Genomic DNA, 25,012 nt, shown 5'->3' on the forward strand with positions numbered 1-25,012 from the left:
ATGCAAATACTTAGCTGCAGGTTTATAATGGCTGTCAGAATTGGTAATATACAAAACAGACATGAAGGCTAATTTAACATGGTCCAAATAGCACCAATGCCTATTAACCTATAGCAAACAGACATTACCTTTCACCAGTCTAATAGGTTGGACTAATAACAGCAGTCAGCTGATTGCCATGGCTGATTGGTCATGTTCACTAAGTTACTAAAACCCCTTTTTCATCAAAACGCCGTTTTCGAACACTGTTCCAATCCATGTCATAGCCGGGTCAGACCCCTTTTATATTGCACCTTGGACCAGGATTATTCCCAGGTTGGTCCCGTTCACACTGAACCCGGGTCTGCCATGTAAAACTTGTGTATGTCATTAGAAATGGCCTTTTTTCAGGCTCACACAGAGGTGGTCATAGAAAGTGGGTGATGACTGCTCACTGAAGTGCCAATCAGCGGCTTTTTTAGTGTGACCCGGGTTGGATAACCCAGGGTGCACAGTTTACACTGCAAAGTTACCCGGGTCCTTTCCCAGGTTTGACCCTGGTAGCTACTAGGGTTGGATTTCCGGATAACGCAACCCTTTTACACCAGACATCGGCCTGGGTTGCCCAGTAATAACCCGTGTAATTTGTTTGGTGGAAAATGGGTGTAATAAGTAATTAGAGGTAACAGTAATAGTTTAATAAAGCTTTATTCCTAAGGTTTTTTGTGTTGAGACATCTGCTGACAGAGTCTTTTTAACAACAATTTTAAAATATAGTAACAAAATACACTCAAAGAAATGATGAAAACATAGTGCTATAATAAAAAAATACCTAAAATCTCACTGCACCATTTCTTCATTTTATAAGACAATACTACTGCAACAACGGAACTCTTCTGACATGATCAGCCTAGTAACATGCAACTGGTACACTGATGCTGATATGTATACTGTCAAAGCACGTCACACACAGGAACCTTTGCTTTAAATAATTACTTTATTCTTATCTATTGGTGAATTTAAATACAAATCTCTTAGAATGATAGTCCATAATTAACAAATTACTGTATCCTAGAGCCCTGCATTGTATATTTCTTTATATTACACATTTATGCCCTGTAGCACAGGTTCATGTGCTACTGAGGTGATGCAGATGAACTTTTATATACTGTATTGTATAAAGAGCAAGAAGAAAGTCACTGTGGAATAGAGGACACCATTATTTCAGGTATAACCTTGCCACGTTGTTTGACCCAAGTACAGTATTGCTCATTACTGTCCACGTGACATCCATTGTTCGGATTTACTTTATATTCAGTATGAATGCCTATCACTTACATTACTTAAGCATTAAGTTCTCTTTCTGTCCTTGTAGGTGGCTGCTGTAACATGCTGGCCAGCAGCAGATCTACCTGTAATTATCTTCTTTGTTTACCTAATGACATTTAAATCGATCCTGTGTCAGTTTTGTTTATGGTTTTTGTATGGTACTGTACAGTGGTCCAGTTGGGCCTTTCTGACTGATTTGTGGAAACAACTGGCACAAATTAAGATTTTTTTGTGGCAAAATTGAACAATTATATGGATACAGCTTGCAAAACTACACTTAATATTATTAACACTGTGTACAGTTTCCACTTCCAGCATAACACTTTGGAAATGCTCACCGAACATGAAGATCAAACGGAATCGGTATGAATCACCACCGGACCTAAGCCTGGCGGATGAAATACCAACGCCGGAAGGCCGGCAGCTGAAGATCCCGACAGGGGAGCTAAGTAGGCTAACCCTACCCCTCTCCCCCTTCTAACCCTAACTCTCCCTTAGGGGTGCCTAACCCTAACCTCCCCCCAGGGGTGCCTAAACCTAACCCCCCTCCCCGCACCCTAAACCCAACCTCCCCCTGGTTGTGCCTGACCCTAACCCCCCTCTTCCCCTAGCCTAAACCTAACCCTCCCAGGGGGGTGCCTAACCATAAGTCCCCCTGGGAGTCCCTAATCCCAACCCTCCCCTTCCTTGCGGCTAAGCTCTCCCGATGCCCGGCTTACCTAAGGTCGGTATGCCGGGCGTCAGGATTTTGGCATGGGGCTGATGATAGGCGTCGGTATTTAGACGCCTATCATTAATCCCATGTCGGGATTTCTCAGTTGGGAAGCTAGCGGTCGGCATATCGACTGCCGGCTTGCTAACTACATCCCGATCAAAAGTATGACATTCCAGAAGCCAACATGATGATGATGGAAATTCATAAAAAATAACAACCAAACTGTCAAGACGACACACTTGCATTTGGGGGACAATGTGTAAGCTGGGCACACACCTGTCTGATATTCGACCGATCGGTAAGTGTAGATACACTTACCAATCATTTGGCCGATGTGTCTTCGCTGACCTCACAACTGGATGGGCATTTAACTGGGCCCGCCCAGTTGAGATGTCAGCTATCTGCGGGACCCTGCAACAACTGTGCGGTCGGTCGGAGGGTCGTCCGTACACACAGCCAGACATGACAATATATCTGCAAGATATATCAACCATCTGCTGTGCTGCAGGACAGATGAGATAGGTCTGTGAACATAGTCGTTCACAGTCATATCATCTGTACACAGCCGCCGATGCACTACAGATCTATCGCCCGTTCAATGGAACAGGCGATATATCTGGCAGTGTGTACCCAGCTTTAGACATTAAAACACTAACAAAATATCAAGCTCTGGCCAGCAGAGGGAGTAAGTGACATCTCAAATGTCCACAATATTATTTTAAGCATTTGTTTACAACCAGATAGTCTTATTGTTATGTGCCCTATAAATCTAGTGCAAAGTTCAAACTGCAAATACCTAAATAACATGGTTTATTATTAGTCAGGTTTCTATACCAAAGGCATGTATTGCAGATTCCTGTCTTGTGCTTTCCATTACACAAAGTTAATTCTTACTGTGTGATGAGAGATCAAACTCTAGACGGAAACAAGTGACATCAAGTTATTACAGGATATGGACAATTAAAATTATTTAAATCATCCCCAATTTAAAAAACAAAAACATTTTCATGTGATTTGCCTGACGATATTTATAAAAAGATAAAGATGTACAGATGTGTATGCATACACTATTGCGGCAGTCACGCCAAACAGCCTTTTCGCCATGACCCCGTGGGACTCTGCTTGAGCAGAGCGTGTTTTTCGCCTGAAATGCAAACGAGCCTGAATGTGCATACAAGGTGATACAGTGCAGCGAACGCAGCTTTGTTCTCGACAATAAGGTCTGTTGTGCTTCATATACAGATACAGTCCACACAGATATAGAGTAGGGATGTGCAGGCTCGGATAGGTTCGAGTTTGCACGTTGAGTTCGGATTTTTCCCTCCAAAAAAACGGAACTCAGAAAGAGGCAAAACGTCATCTTACATGGACGAACATCATTATTCCTGGACAAAAGTGCTGAGACACAGGGGCCCATCAGCTCCATCTGCACCACTCCCCTTCTGTACTGAAGACAGACTTGTATAGGGGGTAGGGAGTGGGAGGAAGTAGAGGTTGCGGGGAGGGGGATGTAAGCAGAAGGGTCCAAAGACAACCACTCGTGGCTGCCGGCTATGTAAAACCAATCACATGTCTCCCACAAAAAGGTCTTTAGCCAAAAATACAACATAAAAATGTACAGAAAATAACATTTAATAACCTGCATAAAAGGCTTATAAAATAAAACTAACACTGAAAGTGGAGCAGGTGTAAAATGTGCAGGGAGATTTAGATTTGAGAGGGTCGTGTCCATGGGCTACATGCAAACACAGCCAGTATTTGCCCTACATGTAAAAAATTATAAATGTATGTGCACCCCTTGCAATGCAACATGATTTTCCTAGATACAAAGTTACTTGTCTATAGTGTTTAGTGACTTTTTTTAACACAGAAACATGCAATAAGTCCCAAGTATTTACTTCCTTCAAGTGATTCACATATACCTGATGGAATCATATCAGTTTCTATTGCTGAATGTATTGAAGGTAGTAACATTGTTATGTTGGGACACTCATGCAGTGTTATCCAAGTGTTCTATAAGATAAGGTCGGCTCACACCTGCTCAACAGGATGTCAGCTACAGGTCACGGTGGTTTGTCAAACTCAAGACCAAAAAGAAGTTATACAGCCATCTTGAACAGTGGCAATGATCTGATTAGGGATCAATATGCATCCCCAATCCGGCAGCAGTGAAGATCCCAACAGGCGATTAAGGTAAGTAAAACTAACCCTCACCCCCCCCCCCCAAAAAAAAACCCTCCCTTAGGGGTGCCTAACCCTAACCTACCCCCTAGTGCCCAACCCTAACTCCCCCCTCTAGGTGCCTAAACCTAAACCCTCCATCCCCGCAGCCTAAACCTAAGTCTCCCAGGGGGGTGCCTAACCCTAGCCCCCCCCTTCCCCTAGCCCAACCCTCCCGGGGGGTGCCTAAACCCTAAGCCCCCCCAGGAGCCCCTAACCTAACTTCCTCCCCCAAACCCCCCCCCCCCGCCGCGGCTGTCCGCACCCGCCGCCCGACTTACCTTCGTTCGGTATGCCGGGCGTCGGGCTCCCGACGTAGGGATGATGATAGGCATTGGGATTTCGACGCCTATCATTAATCCCGTCAGGATTGCACAGTCGGTAAGCCGGCGGTCGGCATTTCGGCTGTCGGCTTCGTGACTGCATACCTCTGATTACTCTTCCCATGTTGCTCAAAGCACAATGCCAGTAATCACCTTATTGGTAGTACATTAAGTGCACCTCACATTAAGGAAGCCCACAAATTATATTAATCTGAATGGATAGCAGAATCCTGAGTGCAGGAAAACAGTTGGGAACTCTATGATTTGGAATGTATCTATATGCAAAGTGGAAGCAGCCGTTTTGTTCACTTGATCCAGTACTCACCAGAATTCAGTCTATCACTGTGTGTCCTGCTGAAGTTATTTACCATTTAATGAAAACCTACTGTTTCAGACCAAAAACTCCTATTCAATTGTAATGGAATATGTTGGTGCCATATAAAAAAATAAAGTATGACTTAGTTATGGAATATCAGACTGATGCTAAAACAGAGCTACTTATTTGCACCATGCATGTAGGTGTTGGAAGGACAGACTGTAGGGAAAAGTCATGGTATTACCATATCTAAGTGTCTGCATTCCTGACTCAGGAACAATATGCTGTACATAAGCAGCTTTATCCTGTATAACTTGAAGAACTGCAATTCTAGCTAACGTTTGCATAAGAACTGATTTTGGATATCCCTTGCTGATTCAGGTGACTGGTTTACAGTGTCATAAAGAACAATATAATAACTTCTCCACCACTGGTCTGTAACAGTTATGTAGAGGAACCTTGCAAAGAAGTAAATACTAGTATCGGGCATAACCATATATAACTAGATCAGGGATGCAACAATTGAGAGGCATAGAAATGTCACCCCAAATATAGCCAGCACCAGGCTATCTGGCCGCAGGAATATCTAAATCCTTCTATAATGTTTACTCAAACTGATAATAAAACCACTATATTTAAATCATTTACATTGTATGACCACCACTTGGCTGCATGTGGGTTAAATGTAATTTAATAAGACATTTTTCATATCATGAACAAGCTGACCTTTAGGAAACGTAACCCTTAATTTGTTTTATTAAAAGCATGTAACTTAATACAAATCCAATAGAGAAAAAAGTCTGAACACAAAAGGTGGAAGCGATTATATTACTAAACAAAGTATTTTTTTTTTGTATTTGCAGATTATACAGAAAATGTGAGTTCAAAAAGCTGGTTTCCTTTTTAAAAGATGCAGAAATTATATCTTCCTAACCTACTTTTTCGTTTGGTCTTTCAAAGGGATCCCGGGAGGGGAACGTCACCCCACCAATCACTTTAATCCTGCCCAGCCCCATAATGCCGCAATTCCCAGCAATGTGTTCTGTGCAGTGTGAACGGCGCCAATCCTGGATCGACACCGCAGTGGAAAAGGGATCTGTTCCGGTTTGGAATTATGGGCCTGATTCAGACCCGGTCGCAAGGCTGCGTTCGCACAGAGCCTGCCAATGTTTGCAATCTGTGCATGCATACAAGACGCAGTGCGCGCGCGAACCAGTCCATGCGATCGGGAAGCAGTCGCATCCGGTTCACAGACGCTCCGCAAGCATGAGTGAAAGGACGTGCTGTTTGTGGGTGGTGACAGGGGGCGGTCGATTGAAACGGGGGTGTGGTGGTGCGAACGCAGGCACGTCTGTGCGTCTGAACGCCGTTTCAGGGGTGTGCTAATTAAGACGCATCGTCAGCGTACACGTCACATGGCTGAATTACACAGAGCATCACTCGCAGTGCTTGCGGTAGGGTATGGTCAGCCAAAAGTGCTGCGTATGGGTCAGATGTTACCGATTGTTTAATACACTTCCTGGAGATGACGTATGTTAATAAGGGAAAGTGGGCGTCTTGTGACAGGCTGGTGGGCATCTAAATACATACCGCGATCCCAGGGCAAAATATAGTGGGCGTGCTAATGTCTTATTAGCGATCGCGCGATTTGCATACTTTGGCTGCTGACGGCTGTGTGCGAATGCAGCCTTGCGAACGTGTCTGAATCAGGTCCTATGTTCCAAATCTCTGGTCAGACCTGGGACTTTAGTGGAATAGTGGTATTAATTAGGTTCACCACCCTTATGAAACCCTCACAAGTTATTTGAAAAGTAAAGTATTACAGTATCTCCCCCACTTTATTACAGACGACTGAATCTGGTCACACTATGTCTTCTATAGAGAAGCACCTCCCTCCACACGTGGCAACCTGCTGCATGGAAGGGACATAGTGCTATGGACTTAAGTACAATGATTCTAGTTCTATATGTATACTTTTCTGCTCAGTAATACATACCCATTGATGAATATTAATCTGTAATTGTGGCTATCTCCTTTTTAAAATGCAATAGTCTATTGCTATGGAGACTGTGGAGCACAAATACACACACATGCCCCTTAGTGTACAGGTAGGACTGTACACTAAGGGGCATATTCAATAAGTGATATTCTTATCTGTTATTAATCTTATATGATGTTCCAACCAATCAGCTCCTGTCATGTGTTTGAAAAATGACAGTTAGAAGCTGATTGGTTGGAGCACCATTTAAGATTAGTAAAGAGTGATAACAATAATATCACTTGTTACTAAATATGCCCCAGTTTGTCACTAAGTTATTTTTCAATGCCGATAACTTATAAAAAAAAAAATAAAAAAAAAAATTCAGGTTTCTTCAAAAAATATAAAAAATAGGTTGATTTATGTATTTGAATTTCTTTCTTAGTACATACCCATGTCCATCCAGTCTAATGTTCCCATTGAAATCATAGAGATGCCTGTTTGGGCTTTCACATTCGATTCTGCCAGACAAGCTCATTAATGTTTCTATGTCTTTCATGTCTGCAGTCAGAGTCAGGCCCTAAAGAAATAAAATTCACATACAGCGGGTATTTAATTCATCGGAATAAAGCATACACACAAAAAAAGCACAGTCACATTCAGAGTCTATGAAATTTTGCTACAACGCCCTTGATATAGTTCCCATTGAACCGATGCATTAGCTAATGTCAATAGTGAAATAAAGCATCTCTTGCACATTTTACCTTCTTCAACAGAGCAACAGCGGCCAAGGAACATGGGCCTATATTTTATTATACAAAACTAACAGGATTCATGTGTCGGGTATGACTATGGCTTGTGATGTTTTGCCAACTGATCTTTCTCCTTAACAAATGATCTCCTACTGATTAAGGGGGGAGATGTATCAAGCCTTCTATAGAGGACAGGTAGAGAAGTAACCAAACAGCTTCTACTTAACATATAGCTATTACATTCTATAAGATGATAGCCAGAAGCTGATTGGTTGTCATGGGAAACTTCTCCACCTGTCCTCCTTAGAATTTTTGATACATCTCCCCCCTTAATCACTATATACTATCTAAAAACTGTTGCAGTTGATCCTTCACCTTGTACTACAGCAAAACTAAAAATATGTAATTATGGTGTCATAACGAAAGAGTGTTGTGCCACCAAACACAAATCTTCTTTACAGTGGTAGTAGCCACACATCCAATATACTCCTGGATTGCCGGCAGCCAGATTTCCTCAGCCAAAACAATGACTTCTCTCCCAATCTGGAAGTAGTTATGAAAGTCTTTAGATTATAGAATAGTTTGTGCAGGTGGGGTGTGACTTACAAATATGTCTACAAATATCTAGACAGGAAAGTTAAGGGGGGTATCCACTTAGCGATTTAACCAAGCGGTTGCACGATAATGACATCGTTATCGTGCAGTCGCTTGCGAATCGCGAATGCATCGGGCATGTTTTGGTCGGAAACGGCCAGCAATGTGCGTGCCCGCTGGTCGCTTCCGACATCGCCCGTACATGCTGGACAACCTGACGATCCCGTCAGGTTCAGCATGTGCGGGGATGAGGGATGTGCCTGGACTGAACGAGTGAATGGCACATCACTAGCTAAACAAACGAGAGCACGACAGCAATGTCGTAATCGTGCTGAATAATGCTGGTTATTGATAAAGAAGTGGATTACCTGGCGGATCTTTAGATTAGTTTCGCCATCTAGGTTCGATGTCTCAATGTAGCACATTGCTTGTGGCTCGCTGTGAGGGGAGAAGACATGCAGAAATGATAATGAACACGGAGAAATTCAAGCGGAAGAAAATAATCAGAAAATAAAATACACCGCCTACAGCTTGCAGAAGATAAAGTATTCATTCACAAAATGGTTTGGAAGATAAAGCAAAAGTTTAGACGACATGTCGGTTGATTAAAAAAATAAATCTATATGAAGATCTGTAAACGGGCAGAAAATGTGACTGAACTGGGAATCATTATATTTGAATCCTGAGTTTATAAAATGATGATGCCCTAATGGATTTTGGTAAAATGTTTTTAATCATTTCAGAGTGACCATATTAAAAAATAGAGAGACGTGAACTTGCGTCAGGGCTTTTCATAAAAATGTGCAGATGAACTTTGGTGGTAAAGGGTAATTAAGTTTAATTTGGAAGCATCATGCATGTAAGGGGTTACAGTGTACAGCACACTTGAGCAAAGTGTACCACGCTAAAATGAAAAAAGGGGGCAAGGGGGGGACACACACTCTCCAATGGCATAAGCAAATATAATACCTTTCCTTCCTCTTACTGCATAAATTAGCAAAAAGGTAAATAAATGGACATAAAATGCAAGCTGAATATCACACATGAAACACAAGACAAAACAAAGGAAAAAAGTAGATAACTGCAAATAATAAGTCAGGTGGATTAGTAGCAGCCAAGTACCTGAGCCTTAACAAGTGCAAAAACATGCAATTGTAGAGTGCCAAAAATAATAGGCATTTATCGGGTAACATGCTACACATTATGATGCAAGTTTCTGCGCTGTGCAAGGGATCCTCTACGTTATGTATTATAAATTTATAATGTTGTTTTCACGGTCAAATAAAATAAAAACACTGGTCTGATATATACCAGTATAGCCATGTATTTATGGGGCATCTAGATCTAAAAGTAAGGTACACGGTGTATACTCAGAACAGTTGTTTGTTATGATAAATTTCAGATTCAATGAATATATATTTGAATGTGAAAAACACGGGTACAGTAGTATTGCTTATACTAGACATTAAAGTACCCATTTACATCATAGGAAAGACAGGAGCGTGCCACAACTCTGAGTGCAGGTATACATGGCTCTCAGGAGTGCAAGACTCCTGTCTCAGGACGTACAGCTGATAGAGGACCCACTTGCACATGGTCTGCACCAGCAGTTCTCTGACCTTGACGACAGACTGATGAGATCAGTTGGGAGATGTTCCCCATTGGTCACTTTCACTATCTCCCCTATAGCCACCTATGTATCCCAATACGGACATGATCAGGGTGGGAAACAATGGAGACATAAAAGACAGACACCAACAGAAACAGAAATTTAAATATTAAGTAGGAAGGCGATTTTTGCAGATCAATAATAATAAACAGTCAGACGTTTCCATTTTCTATTCCTAATTGGGTCACAAACGAGAGCGGTTGAGGGATGTGAGTGTTAGAGGGAGCCAATGTGAGAAATAGATCAAGATTGGGCTTTGCTAAAACTAATATAATGCATTATACATGATCTGTATTTCTATTTTGCATGTACTGGTGTCTTGATCATCACTAATTCATTGTTTAGTCTTTTCTATTTAAGATGACATTGTCAGGGACCCACAGTGGATGCAGCTATTTTATTGGATAAAAATATGTCTGTCCATTCACTAGGAGCTAGTTACATGAATGTGGAATAAGACACAGTGATTGCACTAGCTCCTTGTGAACGGAAAGCATTGCAGCCTCCAATGTTTGTAGGTGACTGGTCCACATTATATCAATCCTATTACAGACCCAATTATACTATAGAATCTGAAAACATGCATTACCATATGAGCGAATTTTATTAGAATATTTCAAGGAAATAATGACACACAGTGGATTAGTTGCCCACCGGGGCCGATTTTGTAACCCTGCAAGAGGATTCTGGGAAAAATTGTTATGAGATCTTTTTATTTCTACAGTATTCCTTGAATTTTCCAGGATATTAATCTAACTACATGCCAATACAATGGTTTTTTTTAGCCACACTGCTTTTATCCTTATTTCCTTGCAACAACGGAAGTCAAAACAGGGTAGAGAACCAGACTCCATAGTGTTAGCGACAGTAGGCATCTCTACCTTGATGAGAGAAGTATAGTATCAGCGGGTATATACTCTGTGCCATTTATTTTAACTATATCTCCAACATTTACCTGAAAGAAACTAGCAACTGGTTAATACGGTGTAGGTGCATGTTAAAAGCAATAGCATTACATAAAGTAATATAAATAAAATCCATGCAAAAGTAATAAACCTGGCTGGTACAGAAAAGGAAAAGCTTATTGAGGGTAACGCCTACCGTAACAAGTTTGTGCAATTGACTTGAAAATCATGAATTATTCACAAACAAATATTGATAGATCTGTCAGGCAACAGCATATATTCTGCAAATGTACACATTAACACCTGCGTGCAGCTGGCTGCAATACATCACACTCCCTCTGCATACATACCACCTCCATACATTCTTAGTATGTAGTGGCCCAGTTATATGGTATTGATACGTTTTATCGACAGTGACTTTGTCGATGCCAGATTGCAGGTGCCCTGAGGACAACATGGTTAGCTTGCTACTTAGAGCATTTTAACCATATCAGCATAATAACTTTAAACATGCTGGTAAGAAGAATGTTTAAAGTTATAATGCCAATACGGTAGCAGCATGTTAATACAGGCTGAGTCTCTCATATCCAAAATGCTTAGGGCTAGGGTTATTTTGGATATTGGAATATTCCGTATTTTGGAATATGTGCATACCATAATGAGATATCTTGGGAATGAGACTAAAATCTAAACACAGAATGCATTTATGTGTTATATACACCTTATACACACAGCCTGCAGGTCATTTTATACAGTATTTTCAATCATTTTGCAGCTCAAACAAAGTTTGTGTACATACATGAAATTCATTTATGTTTCATATACACCTTATACACACAGCCCGAAGGTAAGTTTATACAATATGTTTTAATAAATTTGTGCCTTAAACAAAGTTTGTGTACACTGAGCCATTGAAAGGCAAAGGTTTCACTGTCTCAGTCATGCTAAAAAAAAAAAATCAAAAAAAAAAAATCTGTATTTCGAAATACTTGGATATAGGAGACTCAACCTGTAGTGTCGACATTATGGAACCTGCATCCCCAGCATCGGCAAAGCCACGGTTTACACAGTGACAGTCAATAAACTAACAGCAATTATAGAAGTGCTAACTATATGTCAGATATGCCATTGTAGCAGCATAAACAAGAAAACCATTTCCCCTTATTTAGAAAAGTACAATAAAACAACATTAAAAAACACACACAAAATGATTTCTGCCAAATGCGTGCATCGGAACCTATGCTTGCTGAAAACCTCAAATAAAAATTTGTATAGGCTCTGAGTATAAGAGTAAGGTGGTTATATTGCTTAATTAACTCCGTTTAACTCCCAGAGTCCACAATTGTACAACCAAAGCAGAAACCAAAGGGGAGAATTTGTACACTAAGTAAATTAAATTCCTCTGTGTGAGTGAAATTCAAGCAGTGCATCAGGATCACACTATTATCTATGTGCCCTCTTAAATCCGACAGGTCGATGAGTTGATATGCACTGAAGGCTTAATCTATTGTACCATGCATAAAATATTTACTGTCTCTGACAGATAAAAAGAACAAAAAAAGAGTAAAAGACGCTTACAAAGTGTATCTGGATAGCTGATAATCAGATCTGGGTCAGATAGACAACGCAAGCCATGGATTTGTGTGAGAAGGAAACTGAATCTCGCATCCCTTTGTCAGAGACTAACATCACAGAACTTCACATGTATATAAAAATAGGTTCAACAGTAAGATCACTAAGAGCATTAGGACTTTGGGGGCACCTGTTGATTCAGCCAGATATTGAACCGTATAAAATAATTACTTCTAAATTTCATTAGCGTACATTACAGAAGATTAAGAAAATATTCTACAGCACATAGTCCTCAAAGAAGCAACACAGACAGACAGCCAATCCTATAAATATCCAGCGTATCCTTACCATCTGGAAAGGTCTGTTACCTGAATAGAACCTAATAAGCCCCAGCCTTACATATTTAGATTACAGTGACTCCAGGATTCCACTAAGCTTTGTCAGTCACCAGCATGGAGTATTCACAGACCACGGACCATTTGCAGTTTTTGAATATCTTCCTTTTAGAAGACGGTTTACAATACAGGTTGTCCCCTGTTTCTAATTGCAGCATTTTCCAGAGTCCAGTCTTTATCTGCAGCTTGTAATAAGTTGGGCATTGCCAACCGCTTTGAAATTGAAGTTCTCAGCCATTGCACTTCTGTATGATTCTTCACTCCCTACCCAATGTAGATTTCACACTTAACACTAAGCTAAGTAAAGCCATCGACACAGGGTTGGTTAGTGTCATGTGTTTAGGAGAGAGCAAGCTGGCAATAAAGCCCTAACTAATTAGGAATGAGGAGCAAGTATCCTTACTGATCTGGCATCATAGGAGAATTCAGAACAAATGAGCACAATGAATGATTATTGGAGTATGTACACCGCTATACGATGAGTAGTGCTTGGCAAGCTATACTGGTGGGACAGTAGATGGTGCGATATCTTAAGTTATCACTGTGTAGTCTGCCTTCACTGTTCAACAGTACACTCCGCCTGTACCTTCTTTATGTTCGTTCTTCAGGTTATGTTATTAGGTTTTGCATCTACAGTATGTTTGCAGAACAGTTTATCCCACAATCTTCCCTGCTTGATAAGCAACACACGACGCACAATAGAAAAATACAAGCAACCTTCCAATGTACGAAATTGGCTCAACTGAATAATGCTAATTACCATACGTGGAAATTTAAGAATGAGATGCTGCTATTCAGAGATGACAGAGTTTAAGACTAAAGACCGACCGGAGTTTAATAATCACCAAGCTTACTAGTTGACTGCAAAGGGCAGGTGAGGTGCATTACAAAAGCTCCCTGGGGAATTTAGGGTTAGGCACCCCCCCCAGGAGGGTTAGAATTAGGCTAGGGGAAGGAGGGGTTAGTGTCAGGAACCCCCAGGGGGAGATTAGGCACCCCTAAGGGAGAGTTAGGAGGGGGGGAGGGTTGGGAGACTTACCAGGCACCGTCAAGATCTTCATCTGTCGGACTTCCGGCGTCGGTATTTCATCCGCCGGGCTTAGGTCCGGCGGTATGTCATACCGATTCCTAGTGAACACACACTATTAATATGGAACTTAGATGACCAATTATTTATCTACCGGTATCTGGTGTGACCACTTCATGAGTTGTGTATTCCAGACATGCACATTTTTCTTTAATCGTTAAATATCGAAAATGAATGCAGCAGTTAAGAAAAGATGTGTACGGGATACCGGTGGTCAAACTCCCGACACCGGCATCCCGACAGGGATAGGCTATCGACACATGTCGGTAGTTATTCTAACCCTCCCCAGTGCCTGAACCTAACCTCCCCCCCTGTGCCTAAACCTAACCTCCCCTTTCCAGCACCCTAAACCTAACCCCTCCCCCCTAGTGCCTAACCCAAACCCCTATCCCTCCCCCCAACCCTGATACTTACCCGGGATGCCGGCGCCGGGATTCTGATGTGTGTCGGGATTCCAGTGCCTGTATTCTAAGCGCCGGCCAGGATACTGAACGTATCCCGTTAAGAGTAGTGTTTTGTAAAGATTATTGTGTTGGTACATAAAAGCCTGTGGAATATGCATTTCCTCTTAAAGGGAATGTTCCTATTTTGATAACTCGTCATGCTTACTTTAAAAGGAGAACATTTCCTCTAAAATATCATTCATGGTTTGTTAGGCATTGCTGGGGTAAATGTCAAATGTTGATCAAAACATTATACCTAATGCATGGTGAGTCCAGGCAGATGTGGAGCATAGTATAAGGAGATGTGTAACACTACTGGTGCATTATGCATGTAGTGTGAATAGTGTACAAGACGTACTAATTAGTTCTCAAGCAAATACGTTTTTCTGTGTTATTTATTCATTAGCCCTGCTGTTCTCTTTTTGAAAAAGACAGAAAAAGTGAAACCAACCAGAGAAAGCAAATACGAGGCTTCAATGCTCTGTCTTAATGAAGATCAATTATTTCCACTTAGTGAACTCAGAAGAACACATTAAAGATTTATCTATGCTGCCATTAACATAACTGCATTACCATCAGTTTTCTAGCACAAGGTGTCTCCTGGCACTTCTATTATAGCCATTCGCACAGTAATTTGTTTTTGTTATTGTACCATTATAAAAACACACCCTCATGACAAATCTTTTTTCAGTTACCGAATCCTCAACATTTCCTGGAATAAGGGATAGGTTCCAGAAGGGTTTCTCCGTTATACCTATAAGATACACACATGCCAAAGCGCATGGTCCCAGCTGTGTGACAGATGGCTTAGGATCACATCACATAGCATGGAAACAGAATTCTTTCTACCTTAACGGAGGTGGTGTGGGTTCACACGGCTAGTTACATTGTCAACCGGTGGGTCAGAAACTAATCAAATTCAGGTTCTCTACAAGAGGATCTAGTAATGGTAATTGATGCACTGTGTGTGATGTGAATTCTATACTCTCTGGCTGACCATGGTGGTTGTTAGCTGGGAGGGAAGGGAAGGAAAGTTCACGCCTCCTCTTAGCATATAAGCACTCACAGGCTTTCCCATTTCATCCCTACTCCCCAGTCCTATTCCTGCTTCTAGTGCTCCTTGTCTCTTAAAACCTGCTGTGGTGAATTTGCGCAACCTATATAAATCACTCTTTTTATTGTAATATCGCTCCTTGTCTCTGTTACAAGTCACGGTCACGACTTGAATCCCGCTAGCATTTTAGCTCCTACTGACGCTGTTGTTCCAGCGCCATCGGTTGCTAGGCGATCCAGACGCCGCAGGATGTCACGTGTTCCCCACAACACGGAGTGATTGGTCCCTTCGCCTATTTGTGCACACACTGGCCCTTTGCCGCCACGCCAACTATAGCGTTCCTGTAGGTTCTCCTGGCTCAGCTGCATGGTCAGCATTCTGTAGCTCCTCGTGGTATCGTATTCTGGTTCTCCAGCTGCATTGCCTTGCCACCGGCTCCCTAGCCTCTCCGTTGGCTCCTTAGCTGCACCAGCAGCTTTCGTGCTGCCACCGGCTCACCAGTCACTGCATTGGCTTCCCAGCTGCACCAGCAGCTTCCGTGTGGCCATCGGCTTTCAAAGCCGGATATCAAGTACACCCATTTGTGTACTGGCACCCTAGCCACACCATCGGCTCTCAAAGCCGCATCGCAAGTACACCAACTTGTGTACCAGCTGTCAAACCGCATCATCGGCTCTCAAAGCCGCATCGCAAGCATACCAACTAGTGTACCAGCTCCCAAGCCGCACCATTGGCTTACAAAGCCACATCTAAAATACACCAACTCCTACTACCGGCTCAAAGCACCTTAGTTGCACTATCAGCTATCAAAGCCGCACCATCAACTCACTTATTTCTGCTGCCGGCGTCTGTCGCACCATCGGTTTCAAAGCCGCATCATGGGCTCTCAAAGCAGCACCACTAGTACACAATAACTGCTTCTGGCTCTTGCCGCATCTTCAGCTTCTAAGCCGCATCATCGGCTCTCGAAGCCGCACCACTCGTACACAAACTTCTGCTCCTGGCTCTCAGCCGCACCATCGACTCCCAAGTCGCCTCATCGGCTCATAAGCTGCATCATCGGCTCCCAAGCCAAAACACTGACTGTACCTATTCCTGCTGTTCCTCTCACCATCGGATCCCATTGTACATTCGTGTGAACCGCTACTACCCCGAGGACTAAGACCAGGCGACCACCTAAGTAACAGTGTTCATTTATAGGTCTAAGGGAACAACGGGTGGCTGTTAGTGGTGGAAGACCTCGATAGCCTGCGTTCTAGGGAGTTCACACGGAGCGGGCTTTGGGATTCATAACAGTCTCCTAGGTAGAGATGTATCAAACCGTAGAGAGATAAAGTGGAGACGTTGCCCATAGCAATCAATCAGCTGCTAGCTATCATTTGCCTAGCACAGTGTATAAAATGACAGTTAGATGCTGATTGGTTTTTATGGGATCCTTCTCCACTTTATCCATCACTAAGTTTTAATACAGATATGTCCACATACATATAGCCTCCTGGCGCGTTAAACCGCCCTTCTTGTCGCGTCATGCCGTGTCGTGACTCGGTAGCGCCGGGCGTATTGTCGTGGGTCTATTTACCTTTAAATGCGTCTTATTCACACAATGATGGGAATAGATAGCACAAGCAGCCTCTGCTGATTAAAATTATATGCAGCAAGCCTATGCGCTCGCGAGCGGGTTAATGTTAGGCCACTGCGCATGCCAGAGCCGGCTCCGACATGCGCAAGACCGGGCTAGCGACGGTCGCTCCGGGTCTCGCACCAAAAGGGGGCGGCTGTCAATTTTGATCGACAGCTCGCACTGTTTTGGAGGTGTGGCGTGGGGGGTGGCTTCACAAAGAGAGGCGTTCCCATGCGAACGGCAGCCGTTTGTGGGCGGCCCCACTGACATCACCAGTGATGTCATTGGGAGAGCTTCTGGCTCTATTAGAGCCAGAAGCTCTCTGGGGCTTGCGGTCACGAGACCCTACCACAAAGGTCTCGTCGCAAGCCCGATGGTCTTGACCATCGCAACCATCATCCTGGCCGCTTGCAATAGCTGTGGGTGGTCACCCACAGCTATGCGAGCAGCCGGGAGGCTGCTCCAAAAAAAACTGCCCTGATTCACAGCGAGCGCTCTTTCAGAGCGTCCGGCTCTGAATCAGGGCCTCTGTTCGAAGGCGGATGTATCAGCAGAAGCTGCTTGTGCCATCTACCAAGTCACACTGAGCTCCCACGTTATGTGTTGCGCAACTTGGAGTGCACGGAAGATAGATTTATGTGGGCACATCTGTACATCTCCCCCTTCCCTTTTAGTGACTGTGTGCTGAACTGCAAAATCCTTGTCTGATGTTCTGTCAAGTTAAAGCATGAACTGCAATATCAAGAATAAAAAAGGTACGTTAGCAGACGTACTAATCCATGCTGTTTATTTCATGAGACACTGAAGAAAAATTTATTGTACTATTACACTTCTGTATTTTAAAATCTGACAGATATTCAACTCTACGTTACCTATGACTTCTTTACTTGTTAATCATCTAGAAAAAAGGGTTGCAATGGTCTGTACTAAGATACTCTTGTAAAGGGCATTACACAGAGCCTACCCTGCCACTAACACCAAATCTCACATTTAATTAAATACACGCAAAGGCCAAGTATGGCATGCCAGTTTAGTTAGGAGACAGCAAAAACTGAAACAGGTAATCTTCCAACCAAATTAACTAACATGCAGGACAATAAACTGATCTATTTCAAATTGGTTTACTATTGGTATCAGTGTGGAAGGCTGTGCTGGGATCAAGTGTTTGATCCCAGCATCAGCAGAGTTGCAGGGGCAGGCAGAGGGGATGTGTCCTCTGCGGGACACATCCGTTGCCGGCGCTGGGACAGTGATGTCCCTAGCGTCGGTGCAGACGCCGCGGGCACCTGGTGAAGGGACCGCCTGGTCCCTTTCATCAGTGCCGACGGTACTGTGGCGCCGGGAGAAGCTTGGCTCCGGGCACAAGCTCAGCGGAGCTTGGCGTCCGGCAGCCAAGAAGCGGCGGGTAGCCGGCGCTGGGACCGAGTACCTGCTCCCAGTGCCGGTCAAGCGTTGGGCACGGCGCTCCGTGCGGCGGGTGTTTGGCTCTGGCTGCGAGCCAAACCTGGCTCGCTGGCCAGCAGCCAATAGGAGGCGGACGCGACGAGTCAATCGCGGCTCGCCGCGTCATAGCCCTGCCCACTCGCGCCGTCTTGTATTAGACGGCGCCGAGCGGGAAAAGGGAGTTAAGGCGGCGGAGAGGGAGGAGAGAAGACCTCCCGAAGAGCGGAAGATCGGCGCGTCAACAGGGGCGACGGCCGCGGAAAAGGCGAGAAGACGCCGCTGTCAAGAGAGAAGACAGGCGGCGCCGACTGGAAGAAGAAAAGAAGAGGCGGCGCCGCTGGCCAGGACGGGCAAGCGGCCAAAGAATGCGGCTGAGGACCGGAGAGGACTGCGGGGGAGGGAAGTAAAAGAGCCTCATGAAGCTTCCCCCCGCAGCCTCTTCCAACGGAACGGGTAGGCCCTCTGTGAGGCCTACCCTTTTACCCCCTCCCTAGACCACCAGGGTTGTCGGGCACTAGGCCTGTGGGGCGTAGTTGGGCACTAGGCCCGTGCGCAAAAAGGCGGGCACAAGGCCCGGGGCACAATAGCGGGCATTAGGCCCCATTAAAGGATTGGCCCTTAATCAGGTGTGAGTGGCCTGGGTACTAGGCCAAGGTCACTAAATAATAAAGTAGGCAGGCAACTGCCTGAGCCACCCAAAATATAAGGTGGTCTGGGAATTAGGCCCAGACCGCTAAGTGAGCCCCGCAGATAGGCAGGCAAATAGGCCTGAGCCCCAATAAAAAGTGGTCTGGGCATTAGGCCCAGGCCACTACCAGAGCCCACCGTTAGGCAGGCATCTAGGCCTGAGCTACAATATAGAAAAATGGGACGCTGGGCAGTAGGCCCAAGTCCCTCGTGTACCCTGCAGTAGGCAGGCATAAGCCCTGAGCCGCTGGTAAGACCCTGGGCGTTAGGCCCAGGGCCCTGAGCCCATTAGGTGTGCCACTCATATAGAGAGGTAGCCCCGCATAGATGATTAGAGGTGTGAGCACTGGTGGAGAGCTGTACGGCTCCCACCAATGAGGTAGTGTTTTCCCCAGTCACTGAGAAGAGGAGCTGGCCAGCTCTGGATAGGTAGGAAGCAGGCATTTAAAGGGACAGCACCGTGTTTTGCTCTTGTGTACTTATAGTCTGTGTTTGGTGTTCCGTGCAGGGTAAAAGTTCAGTTATTGTTATACATGTCGCACTACACACACTGTAGGTTGAGGGCTATGTCATTTTAGTATGTGTAGTTGCGTGACATAGGTTTAGGCCCTGCACGGCTGTGGTGTGTATCTCCTTACAGGGACCTGTAGGCGAGTGAGCGGACGAAGAGCAAGAGTGGACACGGTGAGAAATATCTGTGTGTACTGTCTCTCCCTGTTTGTTTGACACTACCTATCCTTCCTTCCTTCTGGGCGGACGGTGAACCTTGCAACCCGGTGCAAGGACGGATCTTCACCTGGTGCGTGAGTACCAATAGGTGAAAATTCGGGATCTGAGGCCAAAAGTGCCAATGATGATCTTCACTTAAAACCTGAATTTATCCCTCGGTTTGGTATTGCGCGTCGGTCGACGTGAGGAAGGACGGTACTCACCTCGTCTCCTTCCTCCTAGGTCATCATTTCCGTGTTCTATTTGGAAGTTCCAGGACCGTCTGTTCAACACATGGCCTGAAGGTGAGAGGGTGCGACGCAAGGTAAGAAACAGACGTACACCTGCACGGCAGCAGGCACTGCACCGCACTACCTCTTACATCAGGTTGATTCTGGAACCAAGCACTGATAGACTGCCAATTTGCACATTATGGCTGCTGAGATCACAGCGTAATATGCCGTCTGCACAGCTTTGTGCAGAAACTGAGATTATCTGAATATACTTTCCAGTTTAAGTTCACTGATCTCCATCAATTTAAGAAGTTTTTCTGATCCCTCACTGTCATTCACGTGAAATCCTGTGAGAGATTGTTAGGCCTGCAGGCTCTTTATATTATGACTTAATTAATACCACACTATTTTCAGACAAATAAAAAAAAATATATATATATATTTTATAATAAGGACTTGAAAACTGTAGTGGGTGTATGCAGCTGTCTGGTCATGCAAGCCCACGTTCCGGAGACAAAGGTGATCATACTGTACACTAGCAAATTACTGGGCGATGTGACCAAACATCCACATGGTCAAATATGAAAAAATTTGGATTCCCTAAATTAAAGATCCAAGGACAACGTTCTTAAAGGGAACATTTACATGACTGGAAAATATCAGCATAAAGTGATCAAACGTAACCACCACCCGACCAGATTTACTATCCATTCAGAACATCTGATAGATCCCTATTAGATAGCAATTGGGATCAGTGGTCATTTTGGGCACATAAAATCTGCAGTTCAGCCAAAGGGTTTAAATTTTAAACTAAGATTAGCGTTCATCTTGAAGTTATAAAGCCCTATAATTCTGCCTATTTCTCATTTGATATTGCTTACGCTACAGAAGGCTATAATTGCACTAAAAACACTCCAAGACTTCACCACCAATTTGTGGCTGGATGCTATACATGAAAGTAGCTACAAATACTGACATGAAAAATGACTTCCAGATATTTCTCTCTTTTTACACACGCACACGCACACACACACACACACACACACACACACACACACACACACACACACACACACACACAGAGAGAGAGAGAGAGAGAGAGAGAGAGAATCTACCGAGAGCAATAAAAGTCAGGCAAACTGATTGCAATAGTACACGGCAGGTTTACAATTATTCCCAATGCTTCTTCTTCCTATTCTGCTTTCACGCTGTAGCTTGTGACGTTCACCAAAGGAAAACGTAGCTTGGCAATTACAGATTTGTGGTCCTCACCAAACACTGCCTTTTACAGTACAACACACAGACCCACTATTTTTGCTCCTTCCAACACAAAAATGTACCATGCCTTATGTACAATTACATAAATATAAAAATATTTTGCCTATACGCTAAACATGCGTAAAAAGAAAACCTACCTTTTCCCAGTGTACAATCTCCCAGGCCCCGTTTCGTAAAACTGAAAAAAAAGAAACAAAGCTTTTTTCTATCAAAACCAACAACATATTTCTGTAACCTGACAAAGTATAACCCAGACCGTCCAGCCAGGAGCGTATCTATAATGGCGCGGGGGTCCGGCGCTGTAAAACGACTGGAAAATGGCCACAGCGGTCATTTTCCAGTCGTTTGCGCATGCGCAGTACAGGGAAAATGGCCGCTGCAGCCATTTTCCCGGTGACCTGTGCATACACTATAGAACTCTGGCGCTGGCCATGGCACATAGCTCAGTGCGCTGCCAGCCGCCGGGCGGGGAGGAGGGGGCCCGTGTCGGAGACTGCACACGGGCCCCCTCCTCTCTAGAAATGCCCCTGCGTCCAGCCATAATGCCAACTTTTATTACACTCTCAATTGGAATTAACTGGGCAATGAAAGAACACCCCATGATATTTTGTAATAACATACATAGCTGGTACATAGCTGGCCCCAGAGAATCTAACTTTGCTAATAGTTATGGTCGCACGTGTGGAATTTTGTATCCTATACTTCTAGAACCTACTTACAGTACTTCAGCAGGAACAGACAAATTCCCCTGATGCACTAAGTCATTCGCTATTCTCTATGTTCTCATAAAGGGAAATATTTAAAAACAAGACCAGCTGAGTGCAGCTGGGAAAATAATAGGGAACGTGTGCTGTAGATCGGGGGTTCACAAGTATGGCCACAATATGTTTTTGACATTTTTGGTGCAGACAAACAGAGTCAGTGCTGGCACAGGTGAAAAGTATGTAAGTGGGAAGTAACCGTTCATATGGACCATGCAATAAAAGAACACCAACCCTGGTTTTGTTTAATTCTTTTGTGTTCTCTTTTAAACCGCTAAAGGTGCCTACACACTTGGCGATATTTTACCCGATCTGGCCGATTCCGACGCATCGGAACGTCAGATAGTGTAAAAAATTTCCAAATCGTGAGTCCCCAACCCTCACGATGCAACGCGCGTCCCCGCTGGTTGTACATCGCATCAACAGATCTGCTGTGCTGTAGGGCAGATCTGCCAATCTGGGACAGTCTGGATGCACAATAGATTGTTTGTAAACTGGACACTTTAAACACCAAATCGTGTGCAGAGCTGCCGGGGAGGAGTTTCAAGGGAAATCGTGCACATCGTGGGATCATGTGCAGATCGCCAAGTGTGTCGGCACCTTAAGTGTTAATATTAAGCGATTAATGCATTCATTACCCTGTTGCCTGAATATTCCCTCCGTCTAAAATAGGCAAAGTTTAGCCCCTTCAATCAGTTTTAATCATGTAGGACACATTTCTCTCCACTACAATATTTTGCAAGGACTAAGTAATGCCTTCTGGTGCCTGGTCAGGTAGGAAGAGAATAAACGTAAGGCAGTCACAAACCCATAAGTATATTACCTGTACAATGGAGTAAAAACACCTGCATTCCCTTATATTAGGCACAATTAGGACATAAATGCTGATTATTGCCAGTGAAAACAGGGATTCTGCTCAGTATGCAAATGGATTGTGACTCCAGATTGTAGTAGATCTGTGACTGCCACAACCAGGAACCACATTTAGTACACCCCGTATTTCCCAGCTAGAACAGATTAAATCCACCACCTTGCATCCATGTGGGAGATAAAATGAAGCACAAGGTTCTTACTAAAACTTGCATGACGGGCGGCTGCTCACATAGTGGATAACCCACCCCACCCACTTCTGCTCGCAGCTCTGTGGGATACAAGTCAAGACAAGCCAGGTTTTCCTGTGGGATAACCCATGTTGTATTAGCGTGCAAGGTTCTGGCAGAACTTTGAGGCTAATTGAATCTGTAATCTGCAAAGAATAGCTGGAGTCCAGTGTTGGCCAATAGCAGTGTACATGGGGGTCCAAAGGTGAACAATAACCTGATTTTAAGACTAATCTTCAGTCACAGAGAAATAAACTAAATTAGTATTGGATACCCAAAAAATAAAATGATTGCTGAAGATTCTTTATACTGCCGTAATATTTAGTATTTTAAGACAATCTGCAGTCATTGTTTCTGTGTAGAGAGGAGACTGTGTGCGTAAACCAGGATAGCACAGGATTAAGGTGTCCTTACACCGCCAGGGTACACAGAGTCTCTGAAAATCAGGTTTCTCATGTTAATTGCCAGCAGATTCCTGCTTTTAAAAAGGAGCCAATGTGAGTATGTACACCACAGCGATGTCACAGGACTGGCTTCATGGCACAGATGCAAATAACCTGACACATTCCACAGAGCAGATTTTCTTTCATACTAATGCTGCGTACCCTGCGTTATCTTCTTGTTCACGTGATTGTCAGCTTTGTGCCGTTTCTGCAAGAAAGAAGCAGAAGTGAAGTTTTGTGATACAAAGTATGTATGTAGTATCTGTTATACTGTAAAACCGCACAATACGATTGTAACCTGAGAAATGCATTGCATAGTGGGTCACCTACGGTCTATTAAGCACAGTCACATTGTAACCTTGTGCAAGGTGAATCCGAGTACATTCAGACAAGTACAGTACACTAAAGACTGCGCACACCTAAAACTATGTTACTACCATAAACATCTCCCGGAGACACATTGCGCCAGGATACAACGGGACATCACGCTTAAGTGAATCAGCCCCTATGTGCAGTACTATGACCCACTCCCGGTATTTAGACCGTTGGCGTCCCTCATGCCGGGATGCAGACTACATCCCCCTTAGCCTGGTGTAATTGTCTTTTCAGAAAACTCCTCATTTCCATACAGTAGTTGGGACTAAAAATAAGGAATGCACTGTACGTTAATTATAGTACTTAACAAGAACCGAGGAAACACTTGAGCAATTCAATTTATAAAACATATGATTCCCAACTTAAGGCAGCAAAATACACATCTCATTTTGTTTGAGATTGCTGCTTCCAGGAAATTAAAACACCTCCTATATTTCAGTGCATGCAGAATTATTTTGCAAAAGCAGAGATAACCAATAATAATAACAACCATGAGCGCTGCCTGTAGTATGGAATAACATGGAACTACAGATTGTCCTGTAAAATAATTTGAAGAAAAAAAAAAATCTCATAATATATATAAATATATATATATATATATATATATATATAAATATATATATATATATATATATTTATTTATACATACACACACACATACATACATACATATACAGTCAGGTCCATAAATATTGGGACATTGACAGAATTTTCAGATTTTGGCCTCTATTCACCACCACAATGGCTTTGAAATGAAACAAACAAGATGTGCTTTAACTGCAGACTTTCAGATTTAATTTGAGGGTATTTACATCCAAATCGGGTGAACGGTGTAGGAATTACAACGGTTTCTATATGTGCCTCCCACTTTTTAAGGGGCCAAAAGTAATGGGACTATCAACTCAAAAGCTATTTCATGGACAGGTATGGGCTATTCCCTCGTTATTTCATTATCAATTAAGCAGGTAAAAGGTCTGGAGTTGATTCTAGGTGTGACATTTGCATTTGGAATCAGTTGCTGTCAACTCTCAA

At 43.6% G+C, this 25,012-nt stretch overlaps 1 protein-coding gene across 4 annotated transcripts in view; it reads right to left on the bottom strand.

Annotated features, from left to right (window-relative positions):
- Positions 1-25,012, bottom strand: part of ATP8A1 (ATPase phospholipid transporting 8A1) — a 197,281-nt gene that overhangs the window by 112,424 nt on the left and 59,845 nt on the right. For 2 of the 4 annotated variants that reach the window (XM_088450578.1, XM_088450575.1), the window contains exons 6-10: positions 23,768-23,813; positions 21,439-21,479; positions 9,826-9,899; positions 8,575-8,644; positions 7,313-7,440 (exon numbers count right to left, since the gene is read on the bottom strand). In XM_088450578.1, coding sequence (XP_088306704.1) covers positions 7,313-7,440; positions 8,575-8,644; positions 9,826-9,899; positions 21,439-21,479; positions 23,768-23,813 — 359 coding nt within the window. Of the gene's footprint in view, positions 1-7,312; positions 7,441-8,574; positions 8,645-9,825; positions 9,900-10,756; positions 10,831-21,438; positions 21,480-23,767; positions 23,814-25,012 lie in introns of all 4 variants that reach the window. The other 2 variants (XM_088450577.1, XM_088450576.1) reach the window with 1 other exon arrangement.

Source organism: Taudactylus pleione, unplaced genomic scaffold (assembly GCF_031769625.1).
Source record: "Taudactylus pleione unplaced genomic scaffold, aTauple2 ptg000519l, whole genome shotgun sequence".
NCBI lineage: Eukaryota > Metazoa > Chordata > Amphibia > Anura > Myobatrachidae > Taudactylus > Taudactylus pleione.